The sequence below is a fragment of the Trachurus trachurus genome (genome assembly GCF_905171665.1).
Source record: "Trachurus trachurus genome assembly, chromosome: 1".
In the NCBI taxonomy this organism is placed as follows: domain Eukaryota; kingdom Metazoa; phylum Chordata; class Actinopteri; order Carangiformes; family Carangidae; genus Trachurus; species Trachurus trachurus.
This window is the reverse complement of record NC_139891.1, coordinates 35,793,159-35,817,920: the sequence shown is the minus strand read 5'-3', so window position 1 is coordinate 35,817,920 and position 24,762 is coordinate 35,793,159. Positions and strand designations below refer to the sequence as shown.

General features: G+C 44.9%; 1 protein-coding gene across 1 annotated transcript; it reads left to right on the top strand.

Annotated features, from left to right (window-relative positions):
- Window positions 1-555: 555 nt before the first annotated feature.
- esf1 (ESF1, nucleolar pre-rRNA processing protein, homolog) lies at window positions 556-24,569 on the top strand. Its single transcript, XM_083971415.1, is given in 15 exon segments — window positions 556-621; window positions 6,742-7,005; window positions 7,008-7,076; window positions 9,202-9,503; window positions 10,574-10,687; window positions 13,408-13,517; window positions 14,109-14,261; window positions 15,504-15,618; window positions 16,412-16,607; window positions 16,995-17,192; window positions 18,861-18,985; window positions 19,096-19,198; window positions 20,144-20,232; window positions 21,232-21,390; window positions 24,036-24,569. Coding segments are annotated over 14 exon segments (2,301 nt in total). The 5' UTR covers window positions 556-621; window positions 6,742-6,752; the 3' UTR covers window positions 24,351-24,569.
- The last annotated feature ends 193 nt before the right edge of the window (window positions 24,570-24,762 follow it).

Sequence of the window (24,762 nt, the reverse complement as noted above, 5' to 3'; positions counted from 1 at the left end):
TGACCAAACCATTAACCAATCACCTGCTGATCAGAGGATTAATCAGACTTTATTACATGCGATTTATTTACGACTCTGAGTCACTAAAATAAAGTTTTAATAGTTTTACACTTACAATAACTCAACGTTAACATATATATATATATAAAAAAAGTCTTTAACGCATCTTATTTGACCCTTGTCTCCACAAATTTACTTGTTTACATAGGCTCTCTCACTCTCAATAAGAATATTGCATCATAAATAACTTATATAACAGAAAATAAATACATAAGAAAATAAAATATGTAAAATCTAAGGTATCTAATAGAGACAAAATTCAACATATTGCATTGCATTGTAGTTTCTACCATTTTATAAATGTTATCATGTTCGTTCGGTAATAACCTTGAAGAACTCAAATGTTTGTTCAACTTATTTTTAAACCACACATCTAATATAACTGTTAAAGGTTTGAAAGTCCACTGTTTGAACGACTTGTAGTGTCATTTCGCGTTTTGTCCCGTTTGTCCCTCTCTGCATTCCGTAGCAGCAAGAGGGCGGGGACACGGAGGGGTCACGGAGCTGTTGCATTGTGGGAAAACACGTGTGTTGGTGAGAGCAGCGAGGAAATATTAAGCGGTGAGTTTTTATCTTTTATGTTGTTTTTTATTCCATTAAAGTGTCGAAGAGTTCCCACACAGCGGGCTGAGGCCGAGGCTGCGGCCGGGCAGAGTGCTCCTCCGGCGGGCAGCAGCTGGACGGAGCCTCGGTCCTCACGGTCCGGTGGTTGTTGTTGTTCCGGAGAGTCCGAGGAGCTTCGTGTGATTTAAAACCTGTTATTTAATTTACCTGTCAGCACCGGAAGTCAGCTACATAACTAGATAACTATACTATAACTGTCTCTGACCATGTGAACTTTCATTAACGAGCTTCATTTGAACGTCTCACTCACTGTTGATGACGTCCCCAGGTGTTTCTAAGGGAAACAGGTAAAAACAGCGACATGTTTCAACCTGGTTTCAACAGTAATATTAATATTTATACAGGGATGCAAACAGCGCGCCGAAAAGCGAAACTCGCTTTTTTCATGACCAATTAGGTGACTTGTGTGAATCATTCAGATCCTAAGAGTTTTTGTTTTGAGGGGGGGGGGGGTTCAGCGTCTCAGCTGGGGTCAGTAAAATGTTTTTCTAACAGGCTGACAGTGACAATCACGTGAAACTGAGGCGAACTCATTCATGGTTTCTGATCATACTGATAACTGCCGACCTCCAATGTTGACGTGCGCGCTCGTTACCCAAAGCGGCGCGTATCCGCGTGCAGTCGGTACGTACATTACTGTGTCAGGCAGGTGTCTCCCACGGAGCTCTGCCCCGTTTCAGAGGTGAAGGAGAGACGTCGCCTCCGCGATGTAGAATGTGTTCAATTAAAGTGAAACTAACACATTATATAGGCTATGTCCCACTGGCGTAGCCACGGGTGTGCCAGGGTGTGCCAGTGCCACCCACAGAGGAAGCTGGCACACCCAAAAATTTGATGCATTTTTTGTTTTTGTTATAGTCTATAGCTACTAACATGTTATCGATCAGTTAATACATTTGTAAAAATTGCCGTCAGGTGATGCGTTGCGGAGAAACTGGACTAATGGAATAATTAACGAGTTCAAGGCCAGGCCACGCCGTCTTGCCCTTTAAATTGAGAGCTGCGCAGTGCGCACAGGTAAACAGCGATATCGTTGTCCTCTTCTGCTTTGCGATATAAAACCATCAGGCCAAGCTGTTACATAATCATATGTGATGAATGATAAGCCCAGTAGTTGTGTTCAGATGGTTAAATAGCTTTGTTGATCATGCGATCAAAGTCATTTAAGCGCCGTTACGCACGCCGCACCTCTCTCGTCCAGTGCGCTCCTCTCCTCTCCTCCCTCTCCAGTACCTGGCTGCTCAGCTCTGGGACCGGGGCTGAGAGACGTCACCGCTGCCTTCACTCCGTCCGTGATCCATCTGGTCAGCGCGTTTAGACCCGAGTGGCCTGAGTGTCCCACCTGAGCTCTGTGCCATAGCGCGCAGCTCCAGCTCAATGAATGACAGCAGGTCTCAGGTCAGTTACCTGCTCAGCTGCTGCTCAACACTGACCAGAGCAGCTCTCCCTCGTTTGCTGAGGTTTTATTACAAACTTAAATCTTCTTTTGTTCTTTGCCGCATAGGCCTATATCTCCCCATCTTCTCTTCACTTCATCTCTTCTCTTCTTGTTTTACCAACCACATTTTAACTTTCTCATAGATAATCTCCCACGTTTCTTATGCTGCAGGCAGCTCCACAATATGTTTATTTGTCCCTCTCTCTATTAATGCGTCGGATCAAATTTTTATTCTGCGTTTGTATCCATCCAGCTCTGTCCACACTCTCCATGGTGGAAACGATTACGCGCAAAACCCTCATTTAAATACTGCGGTTTGCGCGTGTTGTCATTTAGTGTGTTACTCTTAGTAGATCACCTATTGTGTGTGCGCTAACCAGACACGCAAAAGTGTGTTTTTTTTATGACTTTGTTATTGATTTATTTGAGCACGTCATATGTGTGAATATTTAGACCTGTTGTACTGTTGACTATAAGAGCAGTTACTAAGCAGTTTTTTTTTTACTCAGCCTTGCATATAGATTAGAAGATAAGTATGATCACACAGGGTTGCCATGATGCCACTGTTACATTATGTGCAGTCTGTGTCTGATGGCTTGTTGAGAGCGAATAACACATGGTTTGTTATTACTGATGAGAACGCACACAACATATAATGTTGGAATTATTTTGAATATTTATGGAGGTGTAACGCTCAGTTTGTTGAAAATAAATTTGGCACACCCAGTCTTTGCAGGTGCACACCCAATGTCTTTTTTCTGGCTACGCCACTGCTGTGTCCATTACACACTTTTAGGCCTTAAAATGTCTTAAATTTGTTGAATTATTGTGTTCAAGTCTTAAATAATTTTAGACAGGTCTTAAATTTTCTTATGCCCACCATGGGCGAGCATTTCACTCGCATTTGCCCCTAAAAAAAAAAGACATGTGTGAACTGGGAAAATCACAAAAAAGAAAGAGCACAACCTGCGATTGGTCCAAAACTACAAATCCCACAATTCTCTGGCCTCAACAATAACAGTAGTTAGTGTAAGTAAGGGAGAGTGGAGCTGTAGGTGAAAAGAGGAAACAACGCCACGTCTGGTCCTGTTCTATGTTGTTCGTTCACACCGTCACCGTTTATTCGTTACGTCCGCGGTGTAAAAGGCCGTGACGCAAAGACGCGATTAGGCGCGAGACGCGGTATACGCGACTTTTTTTTTTTGCGACGCAATACACGCGATTCTTTTATGGCGACGGGACCCTCGCGTCTTCGTCTATTTCATCGTGTTTGGTGGGAAGACCCACAGGGGCTTCCCACACAAACACGAGGAACGCTTTTTTTTCGCGCGAGCTTTTACGCGCAACCAAACGCGAGATACGCGAGAAATGCGATTTATCGCTCGTTTTGACTCGTTTCAAAAAAAATTCACGAGCCCGCCAACAACTTTTTTTTTTTTTTTTCAAAGGAGGTTCAACTGGACTTAGTTATTTGTCTAGGAAGACGTTTCACCTTCATCCACGAGGCTTCATCAGTTCATGTAGCATCTGACCAGGCTGGGACTGGTCCAACTATCTGGTGTGGAGACTCAGTATAAGTCCAGTTGCTTTCGATTTAACCTCCTTTGAAATACTATGACCTGGACAAATGAGAATATGCACAGGCCTACAACAACATTTCTGCTCTCACCAACCATGGTTGAGGCCACAACGCTGCGCTGTAGCTGCTCTGGAAGTCCGAGACACTGAGGCCAAACGCCGCCGTCGCTTCTGATCCATGAAGCGAGTTCCGGGCTGATGAGCTACAGAGACTTTAGAATCAAAGAGGAGCAGAGCGTCGCTGTGTCGGACTGTTTGTTTGGATTTAATGAAGAAGCTGCACAGAGTCAGGTGAGCAGAAGCTGCCCCACCCCCCCCCCCCCCCCCCTCTCACCGTGGAGCCGCTGCTGTCTCACAGCCACCACCGACCCCTAGAATAAAACACCACTAAGCCGTGGACGGTCGCTGTGTGGATAAAATGCTGACGACCAAAACAGCCGCCACCAGGTCACTGACTGGAGAGTTTTAAAGTCGGCACATGAACGCAGCTCAGACCGGCCGGTGCCTCAGCGCGGTGATCAGCAGGACGCTATAGCCTACCCAGTACCGACCAGCTCAGTACAGAGGGGGGGGGACGATAACGTGACGCACAGTATACTGTTATGAGACACATTATGCATCCCAACTGTCTTTTTTTTTAGAGGATTTTTTTTAACCAAGAATGCGCCCAAAAAAATCATGATCCAGGGGCCAAAATTCGAAACAAATATATATTTTTTAAATCATAATTCTCATTATTCTCCTGATGTCGGTTTAATGTAAAGAGATTGCGCTGTTATGCGTCATGTGACAGCGGGGCAGAGCTGCAGCTGCTGTGCTGTGATGGACCTGATCAGACTGGTGGTGGTCCACAGTCAATCAGTCCCAGATCCTCCACCGTCACCAGATCCCCCGAAAGCCCCCGCAAATAATACATCGACAAGAAGTTAAGTGGCAAGTTGCACCTTTTCGTCGGTTTATTATTTGCGGATAATTTTTTTTATAGCCTATATAACGTCACTGCAACATGCGGCTCTCAGTGCTTGTCGGTGTTGTGTCTATAAATTGTGAAATAACTTTTCCTCGATAGAAATATGAGACGTGGTCGACAGGTTTCATTCATCCATGTTTTGGCAGACAATACAAATAACCAATGATAATGAGATTTCCACCGCGCCGAACCAATCATGTGGCTGGAATAGAGCCAGTCAACAGTAACATGTGCATTTGTTTGGGTTGCTGCAGATGTGCACATCAGCTGACACCGCCGGTAAAAGAGACAGAGAGAGAGAGAATGAGTGTTGTCTCGAAAAAAAACAGTAAAGGAGAACTTGGACAAGTGACTGAAAAGACGCGTGGTGCGCTGTGGGGACACCAGACAGCTGGAGCGGACCGTGGTCACGGTGCGGCCGCTCTGCTGCTGCTCACCTCAGTGTGTGCGACAACTCATTCATGGTTGTCTCTGATTACACTGGTAACAGCCTTCCTATTCACCTCCAATGTAGACGCGACGTGCGCGCTCGTTACCCAAAGCGGCGCGTATCCGCGTGCATTCGGTGCGACGGCGCTGCCGTTTTCCCCCCGTGCATCATGTCCGTTGCTGTGTCAGGCAGGTGTCTCCCACGGAGCTCTGCCCCGTTTCAGAGGTGAAGGAGAGACGTCGCCTCCGCGATGTAGAATGTGTTCAATTAAAGTGAAACTAACACATTATATAGGCCTATATGTCCATTACACACTGAATGGGATGTTAAATCCCATGTCTTTATTTCTTCTGTTTATTTTAATAGTATATGACTAACAATCAGTGAAGACCTAAAAATCAGTATCTCCAAAATTAAAATATTGCAATGGTTTTTTTTTTTTAAAGCATTTTTAATCTAGAAATGTTGGCCTTCTGAAAACTGTCCATCTATATGCACTCAATACTTGGTTGGGGCTGAACTACTGGAAATTGACTTTTCTGTGATATTGTTAATGGTGAGCCCCCCCCCGCCCGCCCGCCCGCCCGCCAGACAGTTCCTCTCTTTTTTGGTCCTGACCCGTTTGCATCCCTGTTTATAACTGAAGGTGAAATGTGTTGAAGCATCAGATCAGAGTGACGTCATATAAACAGCTGTGACACAAAACATCTGGCCAACATCAGCTGACGCCTCTCTTCCCTCCTCCTCCTCCTCCTCCTCCTCCTCCTCCTCCTCCTCCTCCTCCACCACCTCGACCATCTCTCCCTTCCTCTCCCTCTCTCTCCTCTTCTTATTCTCTTTCCTCCACCTCCTCTTCTTCCTCCTCCTCTCTCTCCTTCTCTCTCTTTCCTCTCCTCCTCTTCTCCTTCTCCCCTCCTCTTTCTACTTCTCCCCTCTCTCTCTCCTCCTCCTCCACCTCCTCTTCTTCTTCCTCTCTCTCCTCCTCCTCCTCCTCCTCCTCCACCTCCCCTCTCTCCTTCTCTCTCTTTCCTCCTCTTCCCCCTCTTCCCTCCTCTCTCTTTCTTCTCCTCCCTTCTCTTGTTTGTCCTCCACCTCCTCCCTCCTCTCTTCTCTCTCTCCTCCTCCTCCCCCTTTCTCCGTTCTCTCCTCCCTTCTCTCTCTCCCCCTCTCCTCCTCTCCCCTCCTCCTCTATCATCTTTCCCTCCTACCTCTCTCCTCCTTCCTCCTCCTCCTCTTTCTCCTTTCTCTCCTCCTCCCTTCTCTCCTCTTCTCTCTACTCTTTCCTCCTCCACCACCTTGACGATCTCTCCCTTCCTCTCTCTCCTCCTCTTTTTCCTCCTCCACCTCCACTATCCTCTCTCCTTCCTCTTTCTCCTCCTCTCCCTTTCCTCTACCCCTCTTCCCCCTCTCCCATCCACCCCTCTCTCTCCTCCTCCTCCTCCCCCTCTCTCATATTCTCTCCCTTCCCTCCTCCCTCTTTCCTCCTCTCTCCTCCTTTGTCTTTTTCTCTCCTTCTCCTTCTTTCTCCCCTCTTCTCTCTCCTATTTCCTCCTTTCTCTCTCTCATCCTCTCTCTCTTCTCTCTCTTCCTCCTCCTCCTCCTCCCTCTCTCCCATCCTTCCCCCCTCCCCTCTCTCCCCAGGTGCCGTGACCATGTCGTCCAATCAGAAGCGAGCAGCGGCGGGGGGTGACGAGCGGTTCGGGCGGGTCCAGCGGGACCCCCGGTTCTGGGAGATGCCGGACCGGGAGCGGAAGGTGAAGATCGACAAGCGTTTCCAGTCGATGTTCACGGAGAAGCGCTTCCAGGTCCGATACACGGTGGACAAACGGGGACGGCCCGTCAACCACACCTCCACCGACGACCTGAGGAGGTTCTACAAGGTGTCCGACTCAGAGGAGGAGGAGGAGGAGGAGGAGGGGAGGAGGAAGAAGAAGAAGGAGCTGAAGAAGAAGAAGAAGAAGAAAGGAGGAGGAGAGGAGGAGAAGAAGGAGGAAGAGGAGGAGGAGAAGAAGGAGGAGGGGAGGAGGAAGAAGAAGAAGGAGCTGAAGAAGAAGAAGAAGAAGAAAGGAGGAGGAGGAGAGGAGGAGAAGAAGGAGGAAGAGGAGAAAAAGAAGGAGGAGGAGGTGAAGAAGACAGGAGGAGGAGGAGAGCAGAGAGGAGTCCGAATCATAGAGGAGGAAGGTGAGGAGCTGATCAATAGTTAATAATCAATCAATTATTACATCCCAGACCAGTTCAAACCAGTTCAGACCAGTTCAAACCAGTTCAAAAATATTCACATATATATCTAGAGAATGAATGTAAAAAAAAAAAACGTCTACTACTCCGGCATACTCTCACCTAGAGACTCCATCTAAACTGTAAAATATAGACACAAGTCCTGTCTATTGTTGTGTTAATCCACATGTCGATAGGTATTATAGTTTTTGATCAATCACTGTTCAATGACCATGATCATTCTGGAGAAGTGTTGAGATTATAATGGGTGTGTATTGCACGGAATGTTCGTGCTAGAGTGGGTGACATCATCAGCTAGAGTGGGAGAAGTTGTCTGAACATGTCTAAAACTTTTCTCTTTCCACGCTGCTCACGGCCACAAATTAAACTCTACACACATGATTTTTTCCACAGTTGTAGACAAACTAGTCCTCTCTCTAACAATGTGTTCATCAAATCAGAGAGATTTACAGAATTTAAACTGTGAGCCTCTAAGTGCGGCCATGTCTGTCTCTGCTGCTCATTGACTCCAATAGAAAGATTTTCTGAGAGACACAGAAGGGACCTCTGTTTATAACTCGCAAGTGTTTCCAAAATATTTACTGCAGAAACAACAAAATCACATCAAAGCGTTCAGGAAGTCCTTACGACGACCACGGTCTGCTTCTTTTTCTGATAGGAGCTACTGTTTTGTCAGAGTAAGCCCAAATGTGAGACCAGCACAGAGGCAGAAAATCACCCTTTTTCTCCACGTCATGTGTCTGTCTGATCATCAGCTGTGTCTTGACCTTAAGATCGTGGGTTTGATTCCCATGTTGACAGCACAGGCCACAACCCCCGTGGCCCCGTGGACATTTTGTAGTCATTTATATAACACATTTACAAACAACCCAAGTTGATTTAAGTGCTGTACAACACACAAGTAAAACATATAATAACAATACAACTAAGTAGATGCAGGTAATGTACAGTAAAAACATGTAATAAAACAATAAAACAGAAGTGAAGATGTATCAAACCTGTCAAACTTAAGTGCCAAGGAAAAGAGCTATGTTTTTAATAAAGACTTAAAGGGCAATTCCGGGCAAATTCAACTCGGGGCTGTATTTTCCTAACATTTTAGGTCTAAAAGAAGGAACCTGAAGATTTTCAGTTTAATTGCTCCTGTTTTGTGGTAGTTGTGTCTGTCCCATAGACTGTAAAAAGAATGGACGTAGCGTCCGTGACGTCACCCATTGGTTTGGGGGAGTCTGTTTTGTGCCGCTACTACGGGGGTTTGAACCGCGCCATGTTGGATTCTACTTGCCATATTTGGAGCGGTGCGGCCGTTGGCCGGCCGAGAGCCCGCCCACTGGCCTCGTAGCAGCGGTCCCCGGACCTGTCACTCAACGGTTCTGCGCCCTAATTGGCCAGAACTTTAAACCTAATAACAGTAAAACGGTAGAGTTTAAAAAAAATTCACCCCCCTCAGAGTGTGTGCGGGGGTAGAAACTATCGATTGAGACAAAAAAATAAAATGTACCAGGCTGTAAATATGTTTTTTAAAGCTGTAAAATCGGCTATTTTAACATGGGGCTCGATTGGAGTTGCTCCCTTCTGGAGCCAGCCCCCAGCGACAGCCGAGGGGATTGCAGCTTTTTGAACGCAGAAGTGAGCTTCACTTCTCAGACCGACAACTGCCCCCTTGGTCTGTCCCCGCGTCGCCACGGCAGCGATGAATGGGAGCGGATGGGAGCGGTACTTCCATCCCTAATACAGCCCCGACTTGAATTTGCCCGGAATTGTCCTTTAAAATGCTCAAGGGTTAGTTAGTTCGGACCGGTTTAGTAGCTAATAATCAACCAACCAATACGATGAGTTCTGTGGTTTCTGTCTGTTCCTCAGATGATGTTGAAGACGACGAAGATGAAGACAAGGGGGAGGAGCAAAGTGAGGAGGAGGATGGTGTTGCCCTTGGAGACAGTGATGATGATGATGATGATGATGAGGAGGAGGAGGAGGAGGAGTCAGAGTCAGGCGACAGTGACAGCGACAGCGGTCCAGACTTGGCCCGAGGGAAAGGAAACGTGGAGACGAGCTCCTCGGAGGAGGAGGAGGACGAGGTGGAGGAGATCCTGAGGAGGGAGGAGGAGGAGCTGGAGCACGACTGGGGGGAGCTGTGTAAGGACGCACCGAGGAGCGAGGAGGTGCAGAGATACACACACACACACACACACACACACACACACACACACACACACACACACACACACACACACACACACACACACACACACACACACACACACACACACACACATCCAGATATCTACTGTGGTTCTATGTCCTAAGTCTAACCCTCTGTGTGTCCTCCTTCTCCTCCTCTTTCTATCCCTCCTCTTTCTTTCTTTCTTTCTTTCTTTCTTTCTTTCTTTCTTTCTTTCTTTCTTTCTTTCTTTCTTTCTTTCTTTCTTTCTTTCTTTCTTTCTTTCTTTCTTTCTTTATATCCCTCCTCCCCCTCTCTCCTTCTCTTTCTATCCCTCCTCCTACTCCTCCTCTTTCTCTCTATCCCTCCTCCTCTCTACTCCTCTTTCTTTCTCTCTATCCCTCCTCCTCCTCTCGCCTTCTCTTTCTCTCTATCCCTCCTCCTCTCTACTCCTCTTTCTTTCTCTCTATCCCTCCTCCTCCTCTCGCCTTCTCTTTCTCTCTATCCCTCCTCCTCCTCTTTCTCTCTATCCCTCCTCCTCCTCTTTCTCTCTATCCATCCTCCTACTCCTCCTCTTTCTCTCTATCCCTCCTCCTCCCCTCTCCTTCTCTTTCTCTCTCTCTCCTTCCTCCTATTTCTCTCCTTCTCTCTCCTCCTCTCTCCTTCTCCTCTTTCTCTCTGTCCCTCCTCCTCCTCTCTACTCCTCTTTCTTTCTCCTCCTCTTTCTCTCTCCCCCTTCTCTCTATCCCTCCTCCTCCTCTCTACTCCTCTTTCTTTCTCTCTTTCCTCCTCCTCTCTCCTCCTCTTTATCTCCCTCCTCCTTCTCCTCCTCTTTATCACTCCTTCTCTTTCTCTCTATCCCTCCTCCTCTTTATCTCCCTCCTCCTTCTCCTCCTCTTATTCTCTCCTTCTTGTTCTCTCTATCCATCCTTCTCCTCTCTCCCCCTCTTTCTCTCCCTCCTCCTCCTCTTTCTCTCTCTTTCCTCCTCTTATCTTCTCCTCCTCTCTCTCTCTCTGTCTCTCTGTCTTTCTCTGTGTCTCTCTCCTCCTCCTCCTCCTCTCCTCCTCTAGGTGTCGTGCCGTCTGGCCGTGTGTAACATGGACTGGGATCGTCTGAAGGCCAAAGATCTTCTGGCTCTGCTCAGCTCCTTCACGCCCGAGGGCGGCGCCGTGCTGTCCGTCAAGGTAACACGCCGCCGATGACATCACACCGTCCGGTGACATCACACACTCAGCTGATCGATAACTGTGACGTCATCAATAGTAGAGTTGCACGATACCCACGGTAGCCACGGTACCCCGCGGTGCCAAAACGTAACGGTTCCTACTATACTAGAAATTTTACACGACGGTACTACCGTGGATTACTACTACGGTGCCAGTTTCCGCTATAGCGGCCGCCTCTCTTCTCCTCCCGGCTTCTCACTGCATGCTATACTCCCTTGTAAACAAAACCCACATGCACCCACTGCAACCGAACTACACAGCTGCTGAATGATTGGCTGTTTGCCTGTTACTGGTGATGTCCGGGGATATGATAGGCTGTTTCCGCACGCTGGGTCCGCCCGTCTGTTATCTGATTGGCTGTTCGTGTGCCGGCAAGAACGGACTACATGAAGACAGCTGAGACAGCTCCGCTTCGATAGAAACTCACTTCAAAACAAACAACGAGCTAAAGTTCTGTCTCGCCCAGACCACAGTCTATGGCCCAGACGCGCGCACGGCTTACAGTCACAAACAGGACACAACACACTCACCGTGGCAGAAGCACCGGGCGCGAGCGCCGAGTCTGCCGCGGCGTCGTTGTCAGTGGCACTTAATTAATTTAGCTCTGTTTATTTTCTCATTGGCTAATATCAGGCTATATGCTCCGTGTACAGGCTGAGGAATAAAGAGTTAAAGGATGTCCAAGTATAAAGCACCTAGAAAATGCATAAAAATATAGTTTTCACAGGGAATCAGTTCCTGTTCATTGTATTCTGTCCTCGGTTTATTATGTTGGAGAAGAAGCATTATTGTCAAATAGATTTTTTTTTAAAGACGGTGGATTTGTTTTTATCCTAAGTTGATTAATGTGCAAGAGACTGAATGGTTATTTATTTTCAACCATATAAATTCTAACTTCATTTATTTGTTTTTTATTGCTTATTCCTATTTGTTTCAGTCTAATTCCTACTTCACCAGTATTATGTTTATCATGCATCAAACAACATTATAAGTAATTAATAAGTATTTATAACTTGTACAAATACATTGCAGTTCATAAAAATAATATTAATAAAAAACGGTTACAGTATCGTGATATTACCCAGAACCGTGATACTTTGTCTGGTATAGTACCGTGGTTACTCATTTTGGTATTGTGACAACTCTAATCAATAGACGTATCATTCATTAATTCATTCTATACTTTTGTTCTGTCCTCAATGCGTAGCATGCATGTGTTGACAGGCAGCTAAACTCTTCACTCCACACAACACACTGGGTATTCCTTTTGCCAGTTTTATTGATGAAGTAAAGTGTGAAACTAAAAGAGATAGACAAAATAATACAGTCATGAATATTGCATTTATGGAGATGCATAAACCATAAAATAAACAATTACCAAAGCCTAGCATGGCTAACTAAATAGCTTACTCAAAGTAGGCTAAATGCATGTGAAACACATAACACAAATAAGTACACAATGTACCGGTAATATTCTGCCACTTAAGCATATAACCATAAATTAACATGTAAACAACACGTACCGACGATGCAACTCGAAGATGTATGCTGGAGTGGCTAGTCATAGCTAGAAGCTGACAAATGTGCTGCTCTGAACTTCTTTGTTGTTGTTTTTCTGTCACTTCCTGCATAAAGGTTTTATTCAAACATTGACAAAGCCTAGCCGCCGAACCAAAATCGGCCAGTAGATGGCGGTACTGCCATTTGACTCACTTATTTTTTACTTACTCAAATGAAGCATCATGAAATATATGAAATTAAACATATCAAATGATTTTTAACTGATTTTAACTTTTTATCTGAATCTTATTAATTAAACTGAACAACTTTATTTCGGACACAGCGGTGGTCCATAGAACAATAAAAAACAAAAAACAAAACACACACACGCATATACACAGAACAGACAGATATTCCAAAATATCACGTATTTTAACATACAAGCTAAAACGCCAATGCCTCCAGAGCCTTGAGGTGAACCTGACCGTACTCAGGGCAGGGTTTGCCAGTGCAGAAATGATGCTGTTTGTTGATTTAGATATTCTACACATACAGTTGAACATGAGGTTACAGCAGGACATGTAGACACACCAGCACTCACAAACATTTGGCTCGCACTGCTTCCTCTCGGCACATTGAGCAGCATCCTCGGGCCATCATTATATGCCACCTTGAGTCTCTGCATGGAGCTCCTTTTGTAATGCCGCCACAAGTGGGCAGTATACATTGGGGTGCAGAAAGTTTTAAAAAGAGTGATCTTGACAGGCAACGAGCACATACTAAATTTTCATGCGGCATTGTCTTTGAATATCCCTATCATCAGACAGGTCATCACTCAAATAATGTCCTAGATATTTAACTTCTTTGCATGTTTTGAGGACAGTACCAGAGAGAGAGAAGACAGGAAATGATAACTTATTGTCTTCCTTGCTTCTGACTATCATGATATTGCTCTTTTTCCCATTAAATTTAACGTCAAAGTCAGAGCCATAACAACATCAATAACCACAGGTTTATCAATAATTATAATAATCAACACAGAAGAATAAAATAATCGGGTGTGTGCGTTATTAACAAACAATCAGACTTATTGATCACGCTCAGCTGAGAGACCGCGGTCGTCATGGCGACAGAGAGCCGGCCCTCTCACCCAGTGCATTGTGGGTGTCGTTGTCCAGATTTACCTGTCGGAGTTCGGGAAGGAGCGGCTGCAGGTGGAGGAGAGTCAGGGCCCGAAGGAGCTGCGGGCACTGCCGGACGACTCAGAGGACGACACGGAGGAACAGAAGTACGCGCACACACACACACTGACACACACAGATATACACACACAGACACACACACACAGAGAGACACACATATACACACTAGGGCTGGGCCGACATGCTTTTGTGCCGATTCGATTCTCTAACGATTTTTGGGTCCCAGTTCGATTTAAATTGCAATTCTGATTTAACAAGTATTGTGATTCGATTTTACCAAATATTGCGATTTTATATTTCAATTATTGTGATTTTCTGTCCTTAAACAAGAAGCAGGTTGAACCAAACACTTGACAATACATCATAATAAGTCATATTTACAAAAAACAATAAAATACACACATCACATCAGTTTGTCTGTTGTGTTCGTTTGTTCACATAGATATCTGTGAACAAATGAACACAACAGGCCGGTTTGACTTTGTCGAGTGTAATGGCACAGAATACATGATCGTACGATAAAGATTGGTCGTCCCAAAAAAAATTAAAAATAAAAAATTTGAAAAAAAAATCACGATTAATATAAAAATCGATTCTTTTGGCCCGGCCCTAATACACACACAAACACACACACATTCAGAGCGGCTGTATTATTAACGTACGGGGTTTCCTCTCAGGGTTTACAGGGAGAAGATGCGCGACTACCAGTTCAAACGCCTCAGGTATCACTACGCCGTGGTGGAGTGTGACTCCGTCGCCACGGCAGCGAAGGTCTACGAGGAGTGCGACGGCTACGAGTACGAGACCAGCTGCTCCGTCCTCGACCTCAGGTAAGAGGAGAACCAGGGGGAACCAGGAGGAACCAGGAGGAGAACGTCTGACTGTTTCCACCTTCTTCTTATTTTTTTCAAGTTTTTTAATTCATTTTTATTTAATTATTTTCTTCTTTTTTTAAATTCAAAAGGCTTGAAGCAGCATGAAACCAAAACAAAACTGAAAGACGACACAGATTCATAACGTACTGTGACCTAGGGCTGGACGATTAATCGGATTTTGATCGTGATTACGATTTTGGCTTCTCACGATCATAAAAACACTGTAATCGAAGAAAAACGATTATTTTTTGGTCTATTGGTGTTTTATTCTGAAAAACACACATGCGCGCTTCCGCCCCCGCGCCTGCACTGCACTGCACTCCTCTCTCAGTTAAAGCTGTGGACGAGTCCACTCGTGTGTTGACGGCGGCGTTTAAAAATCAGCGCCAGTGAAGAGAAAGCAGCGGCCACCGCTCAGGACGAATGAACGGGAAATAATCATTTAAAACACTCGCTCCTCTCCTCAAAGCGGCCGCACAACAACCCCCCTCCTCCTCTTCCTCCTCCTCCTCCTCCGGCCCGTAGGCTACATGTGCATATGTTTACAAAGCCGGCAAGGAAGCAATCTGTAGAGCGGCGGATAACGTTATACGATGTTACGACGTGTATTTGTGTAGTTTAATCTGTCATAAACAAGAGATCACTTATGGGGCGCGTCAAAAAAAAAAAAAAGTTATGGGGTGCGTTTGTGACGAGAGCTGGGACAGCGCAGCGGGGCGGAGGCTCTGATCTTCCCAGGTTGGATTTCATCCCAGAGACGCAATAAGCGACACACACGGAAGCAGAGAGCCTCCATTCTCCCTCTTAATAAGTTAAACCATGACAATTACTCCAAATCTGTTTATTCAAGGTAAAAATGTAGAAAAGTTAAGCTAAACATCCTGTATAGTTTCTGCTGCTGGATCATAAAACTTAAAAAAAAAAAAAGTTTTAAATTAATTTTGAATAAATATTTGAAATTATAAACTTAAAAACCGTAAACACACATTGGCACTGTTTATTTAAGCTAATAATGTAGCATGGTCAAGCTATAAATCCTGCATAGTCCCCCCCCCCCCCATAATCGTGTAAATAATCGTGATTTCAATATTGACCAAAATAATCGTGATTATGATTTTTGCCATAATCGTCCAGCCCTACTGTGAATCCGGTGTTATTAGTTATTAATGTGTTTTATTTCCTGACACTCGTCCACAGGTTTGTCCCTGATGATGTCACGTTTGGGGAGGAGCCTAAAGACGTGGCGACGGACGTGAACCTGACGGCGTACACTCCCAAACTCTTCACGTCGGCGGCCACGGCAACGTCAAAGGTCAGACACCGATCACAGGACGTTGATAACGATCGATCGATAGCTCAATCGATTGATCAACCACTGCTCTGATTTTTCATTTCATTTATTGATCTATTGAACTGGGACGACGCACATTTAAAACGCTGCTGCATTTAACATCAATGACTCAACACAAATGCTAAATTTCATCTGTAGTCCCAAGGCAGCTAATGTCAGAACCATCAATATTATATCAAAACACTTTAACCCACAGCTAGAAATTAAAACGATCGATGGACCAAAAGTCTGCGAGACTTTAACAACAAGACAAACATCTAAGAAATGTGACGACAAGAATATAAAACTTCTTTTAAATCTTACAATAATGAAAATGAAGAGGTTTCCTTCTTCTTGAAGACAGACCTGGTGGGTTTTAATGAACTTTCTGTTAATTAATAATAATTTATGTGTGAAAATATAATGGCATGATATTCAGATGATCACATGATCAAAGAGTTAATTAATGATCAATGATAGATACATAGAACAATTATTATACATGAAACATGTCACAGGTTAATGTTGTTCTGACTTCCACTGAGTGAAAAAGAGCTTTTATTTTGAAATGAATGGGATGTCGTAGTGTTTATTAATTTACACTGATCAATCAGACTGTGATGTCATTTCTCTGCTCATCAGAGTAGACTAGAGTAGAACCCAGTAGAACCAATAGACTAGAGAACCAGTATAAACCAGTATAAATCAGTATAAACCAGTAGAACCAATAGCAGCGCAGCAGTAGAACTCACTTGTCCCCGTTTGGACCAATCAGGTGCAGCTGACCTGGGACGAGACCGACCACGACCGCGTCACCGCCCTCAACAGGAAGTTCAACAAGAACGAGCTGCTGGACATGGACTTCAAGGCGTACCTGGCCTCCTCCAGCGAGGAGGAGGAGGAGGAGGGAGGAGGAGGAGGAGGCGTTGTCCTGGGAGACGATGATGTCACAGCGAAGGGTGAGAGAGAGAGTGAACTCTTTAAAGAGGAACTAAACCCCTAAACCACTTTTTTCTGCTGAAAACAAATATATTTGGGTATGAAGTAGTGTTGTCGATTGATTCTGGTCCAACTTTTGACATTTTAGTCAAAATATTTCAATTTGGTGTATTTTGTAGTAAAAATGTAAGAGTGACTGCCCTGTATGGGTTGAAACACGGCTATTACAATCGAATTTTTCTATTGGCTGAGATGGAGGCAGTACTCCTGGAGCCCCGCCCATAATCAAGGCATTTTTTGAATTTCAAGCTTAGAGCACGTCATCCAAAACTGAGGGGTTTAGTTGCTCTCTAATGACGCTTCTTCTCCTGAGGTGACAGGAAGTGATGCTGACAGGTGGGTGTGATTGACAGGTGAAGAGGAGGAGGAGGAGGAGGAAGAGGAGGAGGAACACGAGGAAGAGGAGGAGGAGGAAAAGAAGAAGAAGAAGAAGAAGAAGCAGAAGAGGAGCGAGGAGCAGATCTCCAAGTACAGGGAGCTGCTGAGAGGAGTCACGGAGCGGGAGAGGAGGCAGCGGGAGGACCGAGACACGGAGATGGAGATCACATGGGTACCAGGTGGGTGTGGCCTCAGCACAGGCTCTGATTGGCTCAGCCAGGTGGGTGTGGCCTCAGCACAGGCTCTGATTGGCTCAGCCAGGTGGGTGTGGCCTCAGCCTCTGATTGGCTCAGCCAGGTGGGTGTGGCCTCAGCCTCTGATTGGCTCAGCCATGGTGTTAACAAGTTCTGTTTCCCTGACGACACTCAAACCCAGAGTGGTCGACAAACAGTGAAACATCACAGACCAGATCAAACCGGTTTAGACGAGTACAAACCAGTTTAGACCAGTTCAAACTCGTTTAGACCAGTTCAAACCAGTTTAGACCAGATCAAACTCGTTTAGACCAGTTTAAACCAGATCAAACCGGTTGAGACCAGTTCAAACCAGTTTAGACGAGTTTATACCAGATCAAACTGGTTTAGACCAGTTCAAACCAGTTTAGACCAGTTCAAACCAGTTTAGACCAGTTTGAACCAGATCAAACCAGTTTAGACCAGTTCAAACCAGTTTAAACCAGATCAGACCAGTTTAGACAAGTTCAAACCTGTTCAGACCAGATTAAACCAGTTTAGACCAGTTTAAACCAATTTAGACCAGTTCAAACCTGTTCAGACCAGATCAAACCAGTTTAGACCAGTTCAGACCCATTCACACCAGATTAAATTAGTTAGTTAGACCAGTTCAAACCAGCTCAGACCAGATCAAACCAGATCAGACCAGATCGTTCAGACCAGATCAAACCAGTTTAGACCAGTTCAAACTAGTTTAGACCAGTTCAAACTAGTTTAGACCAGTTCGAACATGTTCAGACCCATTGACACCAGATCAAAGCAGTTTAGACCAGTTCAAACCACTTCAGACCAGATCAAACCAGTTTACACCAGATCAAACCAGTTTAGACCAGATCAAACCTGTTCACACCAGATCAAACCTGTTCACACCAGATCAAACCAGTTCACACCAGATCAAACCAGTTTAGACAAGTTCAAACTAGTTCAGACCCATTGACACCAGATCAAACTAGTTTAGACCAGTTCAAACCAGTTTACATCAGATCAAACCAGTTTAGACCAGATCAAACACGTTCACACCAGATCAAACCAGTTTAGACCAGATCAAACCCGTTCACACCAGATCAAACTAGTTCAGACCCATTGACACCAGATCAAACCAGTTTAGACCAGTTCAAACCATTTCAGACCACATCAAACCAGTTTACACCAGATCAAACCAGTTTAGACCAGATCAAACCCGTTCACACCAGATCAAACCAGTTTAGACCAGATCAAACCGGTTTAGACCAGTTCAAACTAGTTCAGACCCATTGACACCAGATCAAACTAGTTTAGACCAGTTCGAACATGTTCAGACCCATTGACACCAGATCAAACTAGTTTAGACCAGTTCGAACATGTTCAGACCAGATGAAACCAGTCTCTCTCTCAGCTAGGCTACACATGTAGACTGTTAGTGTTTATACCTGTCAGTCTGGGTCATGTGACTAGTTGGTCTGCTGAGTGTCGGCCATGTTTTCTGTGTCTTTGAATGATGTCATCTTTCTACCTGACCTGTATGATGTCATCACGTACCAGTGTTCAGTCGCCCCGGCGCTCTGTAACTGACCGACTGCTGTTGTATCTATGTCCCCTGTACCTTTAAATAAATATTCTGTGTGTGTGCTGCAGGTCTGAAGGAGAGCGCGGAGCAGCTGGTGAAGAAGAAGCTGGAGGAGAAGGACCGCACGCCGTGGGAGGACTTCCTGCAGAAGAAGAAGGACAAGAAGAAGCAGAGGAAGACGCAGAGGAAACAGGTGAGGGAGGAGGGGAGGGGGCGGAGTCAGGCTGACTGATCAATCACCATGGCAACGTGACATGATGATAATGATGATGACTGACTGACGTGTTGATTTGTCATCGGCAGGGAGAGGGCGTTGCCGAGGACGACGACGACCTCAGCGACGACGAGCTTCCTGCAGACGTCGACCTCAACGACCCGTTCTTCAGCGAGGAGCTCGGCAGCACAGGTGATCAATACCGTCGATCGATCGGTGATCAATAGGATGAATCTCCTTGTTGTTTACAACTACTTCCTGGTAGAAAACCAGCATCAGAACAATAGTGACGGACGAGAGTTTCGCTATATTTATCTACTTTTTCATGTCACTATATCTCCGTTTAGACTAATCTGATGTTTGTAAAGTTTATAAAACCAATGATTGGACAAACATTACTATTTCTGTGTGCACATTTTTGTAATTAGTCATGGTTATCATAGATTAGCCGGGCTAACGGTTAGCTACCTGTTTAACTTTAATAACTCAGTGACTCAATAAACGCTCCATGAAAAAATATTTTCTCCAGCGGATATCTGAGTTCCAACATGACTGAGCTAACTGGAGTAGTTTCATGTCGTGTCCCACAACGGGAGGGTTTTAACAGCTGACGTCCTGCTGTTAGCTTAGCTACCGTTAGCTTAGCTACCGTTAGCTTAGCTGCTGTTAGCTTAGCTACCGTTAGCTTAGCTACCGTTAGCTGTCCCTGTCAGCTGCAGCCACTGATGCTTTCTAGACACCGTGATTCCCCCAAACTGAATAAATACAACACATAGCAACACAAAACACACACACAGAAATAGTAATGTTTCTTCAATCATTTCAGATTTGTCTAAACGGTGATAGGGCGTGAAAAATATGATATATAGCTAAACTCTCGTTCTTTACTATTGATCTCATTCAAATTACGTGCTGGTTTTCTACCCGGAAGTAGAATGTAAAGGCGATTCGGTCTATAGCGTCGATCGATCGGTAATCAGCCTCTCTCTGCTGATCGATCAGGCTCTGACTCCGTGTGTGTGTGTGTGTGTGTGTGTGTGTGTGTGTGTGTGTGTGTGTGTGTGTGTGTGTGTGTGTGTGTGTGTGTGTGTGTGTGTGTGTGTGTGTGTGTGTGTGTGTGTGTGTGTGTGTGTGCAGGTCCACAGAAGAAGCAGCAGAAGAAGAAGAAGCAGCAGGAGGAAGAGGAGCGAACGCCAGAGGAAGAGGAGGAGCTGCAGAGGCAGAAGGTATGATGTCATCATGATGTCATCGAGTCAATCACACATGATGTCATCACAGTGGTCTAGTCTATTTTTCTTTTTTTGAAATTTTACCACTTTTCCTAGTTTCTTTTGGAGAAATTTTACAAGTTTCTTCTCAATTTTTCTTTATTGCTTGTTGTTATTTTTTTCAAGAAATTTTACCCCTTTTTGTATTATTGTTTGCCCCTTTTTTTGAGAGAGAAATTGTACCACAAAGAGAAATTGTACCACAATTTCTAAATTTTTTTGCAAAATCTTACCACTTTTTCTAGAATTCTTTTAAGAAATTTTACCAGTTTTTTCTCAATTTTTCAAAAACTTTTCCTTCTTTTTTTTTTTTTTTTTTTAGAAATTACCACTTTTCCTAGAATATTTTCACTTTTTTTAAATTATTTGTTTCTTTTCGTTTTTCTTTTTTTAAAAATACATTTTACCACTTTTTCTGAGAAATTTTACCAGATTTTTCTAAAAAAAAGTTACCACTTTTTTCTAAACATTATAAAACTTTTTTGTGTATTTTTTTGTGAGAATTTTTACCACTTTTTTTCTAGAAATGTTTCAACTTTTTGGGAAAAATTGTACCACTTTTTTTTTCCAGGAAATTTCTCTATAATCTTTCAAAAAGGTACGCCTAATTTAAACGTACATTGATTGTTTGTGTATTTCTGGTGTTTCCTTAAAACACATTGGACAAAAAAAATTTGTCCAATGGGGGTCCGTGGTCTAATTGGTGTCAATTTTGGGTCCTTGATATAAAAAGTTTGAGAACCACCAGTGATACAAAGTATGAACAGTTTACCACCTAAAAAACATTAGACTACACCGCTGGTATGACGTCATCATGATGTCATCGAGTCAATCACATGACATCATCACCCTCATCTCACTCTGTGTGTGTGTGTGTGTGTGTGTGTGTGTGTGTGTGTGTGTGTGTGTGTGTGTGTGTGTGTGTGTGTGTGTGTGTGTGTGTGTGTGTGTGTGCAGGCGGAGATGGAGCTGCTGATGGACGACGGCGACGACGACTCCAAACACCAACACTTCAACTACGAGAAGATCGTGGAGCAGCAGAACCTGAGCAAGAAGAAGAAGAAGAAGCTGCAGAAGAAGAACAAGGGGGCGGAGCCTGACGACGACCACTTCCAGGTGAGTCAACACAACGTTAACACAACAACAACACAACGTTTATATAACACTAAGGTTAAAACAACACAACGTCAACACAATGTTAATATAACAACAACACACCACTTACATTCACATCACGTTGACGTTGTTGTGCGCTTTGACTGAGGAGTTCAAGTGTGACGTCACTGAGTAAATTCAAAATGGCCGACTTCCTGTCTGGAGGCCGACGTGTGTTTTAGGTTAAAAAAGTAACTGATTAAGGCCCCGTTTACACGACAACGCCTGCGGATGAAAACGGCAAAATATTTAATGGGATGTGCCTTTCGCCACGCCGACTGCGTTTTCGGGGGCTTGAAAACGCCAAAAAGTGAAACCACCCTCCAGAGTGGAAATCTTAAAAACGCTCGGCCGTTGCGTCTCCGTGTAAAGGGTGAAAACGTGAAACCTCTGCTCCGATTGCTACGACCTGTGGAGGGCACGGAGAGCAGCGTTACGACGGCCGGCGTGCAGCCTGCCGGAAATCAAGCAGAAGAAGAGGAAAACACACAGGCGTGCAGACTTGGTGGTGTTGTGTTGTGTTGCACGCTGCCACCTCGGCGCCTGGCGTGCTACAACATTAAATTACACAGACCACCATGTCACAGTCACCATGTGCACATTAGTGATGCGCGAGTGGGGTTTTTGTCCAACCCGCGGGTCCCGCATCTATGAAGTAATTTAACCTGCCCCGCCCCGCCCCGCCGCTATGGGCTCTATGCACAGCTCCACTACTTCCTGAAATAAGGCTGCTCCTTTATTTCCTGTATTACATTATTGGACCAACTGATTAATCCAGGTGTCTGACCTCACAACAATGGTCAGACACACCTGGATTAATCAGTTTGTCCAATAATGTAATACAGGAAATAAAGGACAGGGTTCCTACAGCTTAAGCCAACTTAAATTTAAGACTTTTTAAGATGTTTTTAATGCCACTTGAAATGAAATTTAAGACAGACTTCACAATAAACAGAAATGCAAGAAAAAAAAGAAAAAAAAACACCACATCTATTACATAGGGTTAGGGACAATTTTACCCACTTTCCTATGTGGTCCAAGGAAAAGTGACTGCTACATGAATAATTGGGGGGGGAAAAACTGATTTGGGAGCTGGTGGCGGTAAGAAATTTAGCGTTGACGGCCGCCACTAACTTCTCTATGTCAGAATGTTACCAATTATTTTTAGATTTGAGACTAATTATAATCATAAAATCCCACTTATCATGTGTTAACATTTTTAAGACCTTTGAAAATTTGATTTAAGACATTTTAATGCCAATTAAGGCCTTGTTTTTAAGATTAATGAATTCAATGCCTTTTAAGACTTTAAGACAGGAAAGGGGGAGGCAGAGAGAGGGGGAATGACATGCAGGAAAGGTCTGCCCGACGTGGGATTCGAACCGGGGACGCCTGCGTTGAGGACTGTAGCCTCTACATAGGGCGGCCGCTCCACCCACTGCGCCACGCACCGCCCCCATCATCTGTTTTTTTAATGACCTGCCCCGACCCGCACCGCAAATAAAGTAAACATTTCTTGACCCACACCGCAGGCTATGGGTCAGCCCGCCGTCACTAGTGCACATGGATTTCCTCCCCAAAAACGCTCGTCTAAACGCGGAATAAAAAGTGTGAATGCATCAGCACTTTTGCGTTTTCTGTTCGGATCGTTTCCGTATAAACGTAGCCTAAATGTCGGAGCAGAAGAACAAACAAACAAACAAACATCTCAGTAGGTGCGTTTCCATTACCCCTTCAAATGCGCAAAACCTAAATATCGAAATTAAAAACTGGTAATGGAAACACCTACATTTCGAAAAAACTCTCAAATAAACTCTCAAATATGGCAAAAAAGTTTTTACTCTCTCATGAGGTGGTTTTTGAGACGTATCGATACAAACGTGTATCGCAAAAGTGTAATGGAAACACTTTTCTACACGTCACTGGAGTTGTGTGTGTCCAAGCTGTGTTGGTTTATGTAACTTGAGGGGACAAATGAACCACATGTTTATTGTCATGCATTGCTGAACTGGGCATTAAATTAGAAAAACCTTTTCTATCATTACCCTTTTCCCTGCATGGTTGAAGGAGACTGGCTCGCATCCACACTCCACTCCCTCTTACGCCAACATGTCCCCTTAAGTCACATAAACCAGTACGGGTGTGTGGACACAACCACCTCATCACCACTGGTGTTTAAAAGGCTCCGTTCTTTCTGCAGTCAGGTTAAAGCGCACATCCGCCGTGTTGATAAACAAATAATCCCTCTATATCAACGGAGGCAACTGTGCTTGAGCAGCTTGGGTTGGAGGTGGTGTGAGTGCAGGCCAGCGGGGGACAGGGGAGGGGGGGCATTCGGGGTTCAGCACGGTACAGAACAACTGGCCCTAGTGTGAGTGCACCCTTATTTGTGGCCACTGCCGGCGCCACACGGGCGTTGCCTTTCAGCAATCAAGCGCTGTTTTCGTCTTTGTTACCTTTCAATGGAAACACCCGCAAATAGCAATTGCACTTTTGCGAAAATCTGTAATGGAAACACAGCTAGTGATGATGATGATGATGATGATGATGATGATGCTGCTGCAGCAGGTGGTCGGCCGCTCTAACGTGTGACTTCCTGTCTGCAGGTGGACGTGGAGGATCCTCGGTTCCAGTCTCTCTTCACCTCTCACCTCTTCAACCTCGACCCGTCGCACCCCAGCTACCGCCGCACGCAGGCCACCGAGCGGCTGGCGGCCGAGAAGCAGCGCCGCCGCCACGACGAGCGCCGCCGCCAGGACCACGCCCTCGCCACCGCCGCCGCTGCAGCGACCACGGCAACCACCACGACAACGGCGATGCCAGCGAAGAGGACGATGGACCCCGGACTGTCGCTGCTCGTCAAGTCCATCAAGAACAAAACGGAACAGTTCCAGGCCCGGAAGAAACCGAAGCTGCTGTAGGCGCCACTTCCTGTTGACCGTTTGTGTTTTTGTTGTTTTGTACGAGAAGTAACGCCGTCGACGGGACGACGAGTAAAAAAAAAAACTGATTAATGAGGCCGCGCTGTGATTGGACAGAGACAAACAGCCAGGTGTTCATTAACGAGCAGAGTTTATTCACAAACTTAACGACATCATCAACTGTTTTAATCACTTCCTGTTTATAACAATGTTTTTTCCTGAAGCTACTTCACAATAAAAGCCTCTAATTGTTTGCCAGTGGAAGGCTTTTAATTTGAAGGAGCAGATTTCTTCCTGAGTCTCTGGTTTTTAAATTCACTTCCTGTTTCAGTTTCCTCCAACCAACTCTGTTTCCTGGTTTCACAGATGGTTTTATTTTGAAGGCCTGGTAAATACAGAGTCAACAGCTTCA